The sequence below is a fragment of the Saccoglossus kowalevskii genome, chromosome 4 (assembly GCF_978046115.1).
Source record: "Saccoglossus kowalevskii chromosome 4, keSacKowa6.1, whole genome shotgun sequence".
Classification (NCBI taxonomy): domain Eukaryota; kingdom Metazoa; phylum Hemichordata; class Enteropneusta; family Harrimaniidae; genus Saccoglossus; species Saccoglossus kowalevskii.
Genome location: NC_140644.1, coordinates 37,570,223 through 37,580,623, shown reverse-complemented (window position 1 = coordinate 37,580,623; position 10,401 = coordinate 37,570,223). Strand labels below are relative to the sequence as shown.

Sequence of the window (10,401 nt, the reverse complement as noted above, 5' to 3'; positions counted from 1 at the left end):
AATAACTACGGCTACCTTTTCTTGGATATTTCCATAATGTGTATCTTTGGGATGGTTTATATTATGTTGTTTATTATTCTATATAACAGGTGATATTCTCCCATTCGCAAGCAATGCGTATTCTTCTAACGTCCATTGCCATCATGATCATCACTCAAAATTTCGTGAGAGAAACGCGGTCGTAACCTTATTGCAATTAGCTTTTATTTCGTGTCATTATACTATTCATTATTCGAGTTTAATAACACCATTTTACTAACGCAACGGTGTAGAACATAAAAATAATGTGCGACCAACCGCCTAAAGGCTGGAAATTATGTTGTGGTATAATGCATTAACTTACCTTTACGCCACCATAACTGCAAAAAAGGGATAATGTGTAATTTAGTTTCAAACGATAGCACTAATCTGTACATCAAATTTTAACTTGGATTCATCGTAGGCAAACTAAATACGAAGTAGTTGATTTGACATGGACGTAAATATTTGTTAATTGCATTCTGTGAACTATATTTATGTTTTCTCTTGTACAGCTATCCACAGAAAACCGTAACTGAGCGATACTTATCCATCAACTTGTAATGATATAGATTTATAAGATGTCTTATCAGTGACACATGAGGGATTAGCTTGTTTGCAAACAGTCAGCGTGTACAATGTGTCAGTAATGTTTGTTAGTGTTTTACTCCTCGTTGTGCATAACTCTAGAAGCCAGCCTTCCGTACGCTCTAGCAGTACGGGATTCAAAATGACAGTTGTTTTCTTCAATTTTCACGCTCACAATTAAATAGTTCTGTGATATCAGTGATTAATTACCTTGACATTATTATTGTACGTTTATAATAATACAGCAAGACTACATTGTGTTCATTATTAATAATTGTGCCAAGTCAGAAATAACTAGGGGACAACAAAGAAAACAACCTGCTAGAAAAGGGCTTTTCATTATCGGAAACATTTCGATGGACTCGATTACGGCAATGCCTTAGGTAAATTTCATCCTAGAAATGCAATCACGGATTCAGTCAATTTAACAAGGTTCGTCATTTTTTGATAAAGTGGTAATTATATAAACAATGACTGTCTACTTTTTGCAAATTTGTCCTTCTAAGTTCAAGTTTTCGAAATGTATTCTAAATCACGGTTCTGAAAGAAACAATATATAGAGAATGCTACATTCAAAAACATCATCGAACCCATCTCGCTAATTTAATTGTTATTAGTTTATGTGTGTTTTTACTAAGAATAACTGTAGCGTACTAAGTACTGTTACAGGTTGGAAAATGCATCCAGTGCTTTAACTTTGTTGTCGTGCAAATTATATGAACAAAATATTAAGTCATCATATTTTGTCATTATTTCATTGAATAATTATAATTGTTAAACTATAACTATTTGAAACCACCATAGTTATTTGCTGTACTGGAAGCACGGACAAGTATACGATCAAAATAAGACATATTTTTATATTTTGCATTTAATAAATATAATGCTTTATATGCGTAATGAAGATGTGCTTCTTATGTAGTAAACACAGTATTCTTAGTCGTACTTCATACCTCCAAAAACATTCAGCACACGGAAGTTCTTTCTAAGTTTCATTAATCTATGTTTTAACTTGATATTCACTTCCTGTATATTAAATAAGTTTAATTTCTTCAAAAGGACCCTTTCATTAGTGAATGGCGCCCTCACTCAACAATTTATAAAATAATTGGTTGGTCAAAATATTGATGAGTCGTGTGTATATATTTGCTAATCATGTTGTACATACATTCAAATGAGCACAGGAACCATTAATGCTGTACAGATTGTTGAGAGGGGTCTAGGAATTTATGTTTGCAATGTCTGAATGTAATATGCTATCTTGTTTGTTTTACAGGATGCAGCCTGGTATTTGTTGCTTTCGTTGTTTTTCAATTTTGAATACAATCTTGTGGTGGGTGGAAAATATCTTGATTGGATGTTGTGTCATTGTTTGGACAATCTGTAGCTTTAGTGGTATGGTTCCAATCAAAATTTAATATGAAAACTTGGCATTAAAATATTTTCATGCAATCATGTAGAACTAGCAATCGAATATGTTGCCGGGGAATAAAGGATATACTGAACAAGATTTATTAATTATTGCTGGCAATATTTCAATTTGAATTGGCAAATCTAGTCGACGTGTTGTTGTGCTTCTAAAATAAACAAAATGATTTGAAACAGATTCAAATATGAAAATTGGATTGTAGAATAAGAAGATGAAATATTGCCAAATTAATTAGTATATGGCAACAGTCAAGTATTATTGACACTCACGATATTACTTGGGGTAGAACATTTAATTTAATAGCAAGAGCTTTTTGAGATGGTGCATTGTAATGTATTGTGCGGTACTGTGGTGGATAAGTTTATATCGCAAAACTAGGCGTTGGGGTGTTCTTTTCGTCACATAAAACGAACTGACTAATCATGCGGAATTGTTATTGAAACGGACATCGATTGCGTTGTGTTTTCTTGAGTTGAACAGACGTGAGGTATAATTCAAACTGGTTTATTTGTACTCAACATGAACATCAATATGTTGTACAGCAAATACTTCTTGGTATAAAATATAGATCGCTAAATAATAGCTCCATGAGGAGTTGGCATCGTAGAGAGCATAGAAAGGAGGGTGTGCATAACGAGCATCAAGTTGCGAAGCTACCATAGAAGGAATTACAGCGACGGCCTGAATCGGACTTCTCACGACAGCGCTTTGCCTGGTTAATGTAATTGTCAACGTTAGAGCGGCATTTGTCTCGGTGACAGCTAATCGGAGAAGTGCCAAACACGTGTTTGTACTCTAGAATATATCATGCCAAAACGTTCCGAAAATAAAACAACGCTAATGATTGGCGCATACAAACGAAACATAGCGCTGTCATTCCATATTAGGAGTGACACGCGACTAACACGAGGGAGAACTTTGGTGGGAATTTTGGGCGGTAAACAGACAAGTACCACGAGAACGCAATGGGAAACAATGTAGCGAACGTTTGGATATAGCGTCACGGTTGCTACAGAAACCGATCTAGTCTCTCAGGACTCAACTCGTGGTTATCAAAACAATGTCTGAAATTACAAACTAGCTTGGAGAACATCATACAGAAAGTAAAATTTGTTCATGTTAGATAACTGCGCGCGACATACTCCGGGGCGCAAAAATCACGAGAAGATCTCGGGATAGCCTGAATCGAACATGATAAATTTTAAAATTAACTTGAATAAATCTCTGAAATTTAAATGACAGACTCTCAACAATAAACACATGTCAATCACATTGAACATCAGATATGAATTGTGAGTTTCAATCTTAGCTAAAACAGCAAATAACACGGTACAATGTATATCAAAAACAATACAGTATATCATGAACACATTGCAGATTTTGCTTTACAAATGATTCTCATTGAACACTTGAAATAAAGTTACAGTGCAATACAAAGTTCAAAATTCTACAATGTTATACAACACCATCACGGCACATTTGCCGTATACTTTCGCTCGCTTTGAGCGCTGAAGCCCTTGGTTCGGGCCGACTAGAAAAGTCGTGGATTTGACTAGAAAATTCATTTTCAACGGACGGACTACCAATAACTTCTTCGGGAATTGAGAGTGTATTCTCTGGTGTTTCTGCATTAAGTTCGAGTGGATAAAGATGGTGTATAGAACGATTTGTTGAGCCGTTTTTGGTCTGTATTTCTACTACTCGGACGATACCGTCCTTGCCTGGAAGCAATTTAGTTACACGACCTAGTAACCAATGACATCGTTTTTTGATGTCCTGGTGTAATTGGACAATATCCCCCACCTTTATACAATTATTGGTTGTCCCTTTGATTTGATTCAAGTGACGCTCAGTTAGTGACGTCAAATATTCTCTTTGCCATCTCTTACTAAAAGCATTGTGAAGGGAGGATAAATACATAGCTCTTTTATTTGCAGTAATATTATCAATCTCAAAATTGGGTTCAGAAACACTAGGAATAGCTGGGGGTAACATTCTAATCTGACGTCCATTTAACAAGTGGGATGGAGTCAGTGGAGCTAAATCTTCGTCACTTGCGGAGAGATGAGTTAATGGGCGGTCATTTATTGACGACTCGACTTCGACTAAAATTGTGGATAGTTCGGTAAAAGTCACGTTGGCACGACCTAGAATTTTCTTCAAGCAATTTTTTGTTATGGCTATCATTCTCTCGAATAGGCCTCCGGCCCACGCCATTCGTTTAGGATTAAAACGCCACGATATACGATTTTTGGTAAGATAGTTTTGTACCTCAGGACTGGACTCGAGTCCTTTCAAAATCTTAGCGGTGGCTATAAATGTGGAACCGTTATCTGAGATCATTTTCCGGGGCGTTGACCGTCGAGCAGTGAAACGTCGCATAGCCAAAATGAATGATGCGGCGGTCAAATCTTGAGTTAATTCTAAGTGAATACATCGAGTTGAGGCGCACGTAAAAATTAGTACATAAACTTTACTAGAAAGACCAGTGTGTTGGTCCCTAACGAACAAATGTCCCGTGTAATCTGTTCCGCAGAATTCGAATGGGACTGCTTCCTTCACTCGAAAATCAGGAAGTGGAGCTTGAGTAAGAAGGGGAAATGGAGTTCCATCGACCTTCTTACAAACGACACAAGATCTCAATGTAGAATTCACATGTCTGCGAATCGCGGTGATCCAATATTTTTCCCGAATTGTGTTAACTGTGGTTAACGGCCCACCGTGGTTTAATAAATGATGAGCATCAAGAATTATGAGCGTAGTAAACCGATGTTTACCAGGAAGGAGTATTGGATGCATGGTTTCGAAAGGAAAGTCGGTATTCTGAAGCCGACCACCAATTCGCAGTATTGACTTATCGTCAAGAAATAGTTTAAGTTGTTTTTGAAGTACGCCATGTCTAAATTGTTGTCTCCGAATAGAACTGACAACGTCTCCGAAATGTGTTGACTGAATCGATGTCAACCAAGCGTGTTCCGCGTCGTATATCTCCTGTGTTGAGAGAGCAAGTCTACTTGACAAATTACTCGGAGTGTGGTTCAATTTGGATTTGAGTTTCGAAATGAAACGAAATATATAAGCAGTTGCTTTCAACAGACGATGTAGATCGTTGAAACGGCGAATATCGATAATCTTTTCAAGACTAGGTTCTGAGTTTGATTCAGTTGCGTGAATAATCTCCTTCGGTGCGATGTTTGGCTCATTGTGAAGTTCAAAATGGTGGCCGAGTAAATTGTCAGATTCAGAGGCGACATGTAACGAAACGATCTGATCATTAATTTTGGAGTTTTGTAGCTCAGGAGGTTCGCGGTTTGTATCGATGATATCTCCTGACACTGTTTCAGCAGTTTTTATGAAATCTTCTGCTGATTTATGGAAATGAGGACTAATTTCGTTCTCCGAATTGACATGTCCTCTGGATTGACTTGGGGGCGTACAAAGTAGCGGTCGATCGCTAACGGTGTCACTCGTACCAGTGGTCGGACACTGGGCACATTTCTCGGACACTTTTGGGGTCGAAATATTATTTTCAATTTTGGATTTTTCGGTATATTCTTTGTATTGTTGTTCATGTGTAATGTTGAGTGCCTGTTGTCTTGTAATCGTATCTTTAACACCCACTGACTCCAGGTCCCAGTAACTAGCAATCATTTTATCCATTACACTGTCATGTGCTCGGATAGAAGCAATGGTGAATGAATTTGTTTTGTTTGTCCTGTTGTGTGTAGTGAAAGGCCCTGACAATAGGTACCCAAAGACAGTCGGTATAGCGTTTGGTTTGCCCCTAACTATGCGTGAGTTGTGTGTAACAAAATCCCAATAGTGATCGGCGCCTATCAAAATATCGATGTTTAATGTGGATCGATTTGACGGCGGATAGGCCAACGATAGACCTCTCAAATGTGGCAAACGTGCAATATCGTAAGTTACAGTGTTCTCCAATCCCTCGGAAATACAGTCGACCATCAGTACATCGATCGGGGATTTAATGCCATCTTTGCTTTGTAGTGACAGCGTGGTTCTCGGTATGGACTGCACACCGGAACGCGGATTGGAGAACGAATTCAGACTCAATAATTCGTTATAATTTGGGATTACACCTAGTTTACGTGCGAAAGAGTTTGTGACAAAGCTTCTATCACTGCCATTGTCAAATAGGAGGGTAGCAACACAGTTAGTACCTCGAAAATGCGTACTAACTCGTGCGGTTTGAAGCATTGCGCGTCGCGGACTGTCAGAGTTAATTTTTGAGTCAATCCCGGTAAAACGCGATTGTTCACCAGTATTTGCTGAATGTGAAAAATGCGAGTTTGCCGTGCTAGAATTCGTTGAATTTGTTTGCGCAGTTCCAGATTTATCAAAATGAATTGACGTATGATGTTTACTCTTACAAACACGGCAAGTGAAATGCGACTTACATTGAGACAACATGTGCTTTCCCAAACAATTAAAGCATCGTTTATTTTGGGTAATAAATTCGACTCGATCCTTTCTAGTTGAAATATTTGTACAATTTGTGGTGTAATGCTTGCCTTTGCAGTATATGCAATGTGGGGTTCTGTCACCAATTTGTGTTCTACCATGAGTGTGATCAGTTTGTGTGACATGGTTTTGTTTCTGTTGATCAGAATATGTGGTACCACTGTAAGATTTGTCAGTATTATTGTAATTACGACGCCCATATCGTTTGGACTTGAACTGTGTTGAGTCATGTGTACTCTGGGTGAAAGCATGTATTGCTGAAGGGTTTGTGTCGTAATCTACTTGACCTATGGCGAGGATTTTAACCTCATGTAACATGTGCTGACTGAGTGTGACTAACGTCCATTCCCCGCTTGGGTTGGATCGCGCTAAACTTTGTTGAAATTGAACTGGGAATGTATCCAGTATCATGGGTATGAGGAGTTTCTCATAGCCCGCCTCTGGTACACCTAATAAACGAAGTGCCCTGATGTGCTTTTCCAGGGTATCATGATATTTCCGTAAAGAATTGGCATCATAATTGGGTGCGTCTGCTGTGCGTAATGCACGCATGTGAGCAGCGATAATTTGATGTGGCTGGCCGAATCGTTCGGTCAAAAGCTGGAGTGCCAAACTGTAATTTACTATAGTAAGATCTAAGCCGGTTATTACTTCTAGAGCCTCCCCCTCTAACGACCTTTTCAAATAAGCAAATTTGATTATAGGACTAAGTTGTGGATTTAAACCTACAGCAGCATTGAACATATCCCAAAATTCAGCCCACCCCGTATACTCGCCTGAATAGACGGGCAAATCAATACGTGGCAATTGAACAGAATTAAATTGAGTGTATTGTGGATTCATACCTGAAATATGAGCTGTTGGAATTGAATTGTTCAAAAAGTTATTTTGTGTAACTTCTACTTGAGGCACTGGTGCATTAGCGGGTTGATCGAACTGTTGTATAGGTGGTTGAAACGCGACTTGAAACGTCGGTACTGGGGGCGCGACTTGAGGTGTCGGCGGCGGTACGACTTGAGGTGTCGGCGGCAGCACGATTTGAGGTGTCGGCGGCAGTGCGACTTGAGGTGTCGGCGGCAGTGCGACTTGAGGTGTCGGCGGCAGTGCGACTTGAGGTGTCGGCGGCAGTGCGACTTGAGGTGTCGGCGGCGGTACGACTTGAGGTGTCGGCGGCGGTACGACTTGAGATGTCGGCGGCGGTACGACTTGAGGTGTCGGCGGCGGTACGACTTGAGGTGTCGGCGGTGGTACGACTTGAGGTGTCGGCGGCAGTGCGACTTGAGGTGTCGGCGGCGGTACGAGCTGTTGGACCGGTGCTTGTTGATCATCTGGAGGGATTGGTTGTTGATTTACTTCGTGTTGACCAAGTTGTGGGACTGGATGTATTTCTTGCTTCGCTGGCTTGTTTTCTGTCAGGAATAAATTGATCGAACTAAACCTCTCTAGTAATTTGAGTTCGATTTCTTCAGTTTCCGTAAACTCTGCGTCCACAACATCGGCATAATTTCTGACTTCATCGCAGGCCTTTTGTAAGTTTGAGATACGATTGTCAAGTGCTAGTATGCTTACTTTGATCAGCCGATATACTTCAGATTTGTTGTCAGTGACTTCAAAGTCTTGGATTCTATCCTCAGCAAGTGTCAACGCGATATTTAATTGAGTCACAACTTTGTTCAGTCTATCTATTGCTTTGTTCAGGATTCTTCGAGGCATGATGAATCAGTATTGAATATCCTGGTCTCGGCACCAAATTTATGTGGTGGATAAGTTTATATCGCAAAACTAGGCGTTGGGGTGTTCTTTTCGTCACATAAAACGAACTGACTAATCATGCGGAATTGTTATTGAAACGGACATCGATTGCGTTGTGTTTTCTTGAGTTGAACAGACGTGAGGTATAATTCAAACTGGTTTATTTGTACTCAACATGAACATCAATATGTTGTACAGCAAATACTTCTTGGTATAAAATATAGATCGCTAAATAATAGCTCCATGAGGAGTTGGCATCGTAGAGAGCATAGAAAGGAGGGTGTGCATAACGAGCATCAAGTTGCGAAGCTACCATAGAAGGAATTACAGCGACGGCCTGAATCGGACTTCTCACGACAGCGCTTTGCCTGGTTAATGTAATTGTCAACGTTAGAGCGGCATTTGTCTCGGTGACAGCTAATCGGAGAAGTGCCAAACACGTGTTTGTACTCTAGAATATATCATGCCAAAACGTTCCGAAAATAAAACAACGCTAATGATTGGCGCATACAAACGAAACATAGCGCTGTCATTCCATATTAGGAGTGACACGCGACTAACACGAGGGAGAACTTTGGTGGGAATTTTGGGCGGTAAACAGACAAGTACCACGAGAACGCAATGGGAAACAATGTAGCGAACGTTTGGATATAGCGTCACGGTTGCTACAGAAACCGATCTAGTCTCTCAGGACTCAACTCGTGGTTATCAAAACAATGTCTGAAATTACAAACTAGCTTGGAGAACATCATACAGAAAGTAAAATTTGTTCATGTTAGATAACTGCGCGCGACAGGTACTTTGTTCATTTTCAATTTTCAGAAGTAGAGTTTATGCAAGTGTATTGAAACAATGGCCCATGTCCTCCTTATCTCCCTACTCCCTGTTTTTCTACTACTGTTACTGGTCTACTACACCTTACTTAATGCCAATATGCACATTGGTGAATTTATGACTTAATTGCATATGTAATTGAGTGTTTTTTGAATGTGTAAGACTTGGCATAAATGATGTAAGGTCTGCAGTTTTTCTTTTTTCATTTTTTTTATTTATGACAACTGGTTTAAACAATAAAACACTGGGAGTGCAAAGCTAGATCACAAACATGTCGCATATGTCTCTTCTCATGCTTGAATGAGAATGTACAGGGTTCAGTGACTAACTGTTATTTTTTCAAATATTACAATTTCTTTTATTTTAGGAAGGTTCTTCTGCATTAATAGAACAGACATAGCTATATGAGCCACCACACAGCAGTAACGCCCGTAACAAAACTAGGGAATCATACGAATATTACCAGGCAGTGTTGTAAAATACTACAAGATACAGATGCAACATAAGTATGTATATCAATTCTAAAATGACATTATAAATGACTCGTACCACATAAAGGAAATCTATCTACGCATGACATAGTGGAAATTTTTACAAATGGTTAACAAAGCAAATACTATATAGTACTATATTTGTTTCGCAATGGTTAAGTGTATATAGTGTATATACACTATATAGTACTATATTTGTTTCGCAATGGTTAAGTGAGTTCAGAGAAAGTGAATTACATTACAAACCAGTTTGGTTATCTACATCTTGATGAAAAAATACACGTCTGTCAATGATAAAAAGATATGCAGCATCTAGCATAGCACCCTTCTTGTATAACAAACATAGATGCTGTTAATATTTGGACATAGATGCTGTTGAAATAATATTAGTTACACCAGATATAGTTTACATTGGTTATAGTATACAAGACCAATACACGATGTATCATTAAACAGATTATGATTGAATGTACACTGTATCTTCGTGAACAACTTGAATACTTGCACAGCTTGGATATTCATGATGGCCTCAGAATAATACACTATCATAAATCAATCACAGCAATATATGATTACTTATATACGTCACATTTGGGAGAACATGCCTTGTTTACCTTGGGATATTTGAATGTGGCCCAGACAAAACAAAATATAATCATCGTTATTTGCATAAAACAAGATATTTAGTGCTTGTACACATTCAACACGTCTATGATAATATATAACTCGAATACATAATGTAGGTTTTTCATTACTTACTACTATTTCTAGAACACTTACCGGAATGGGATTGCATAAACTCCATAT

The 10,401-nt window shown here is 38.7% G+C and overlaps 1 protein-coding gene across 1 annotated transcript; it reads right to left on the bottom strand.

Moving 5' to 3' along the window:
• Positions 1-3,490: 3,490 nt before the first annotated feature.
• On the bottom strand, positions 3,491-8,230 carry LOC146747377 (uncharacterized). Its single transcript, XM_085498407.1, has 2 exons — positions 7,796-8,230; positions 3,491-7,453 (listed from the first exon to the last, which is right to left on the bottom strand). The coding sequence occupies exons 1-2, from the start codon at positions 8,228-8,230 to the stop codon at positions 3,491-3,493; spliced, it is 4,398 nt and encodes a 1,465-aa protein (XP_085354533.1).
• Between the last annotated feature and the right edge of the window lie 2,171 nt (positions 8,231-10,401).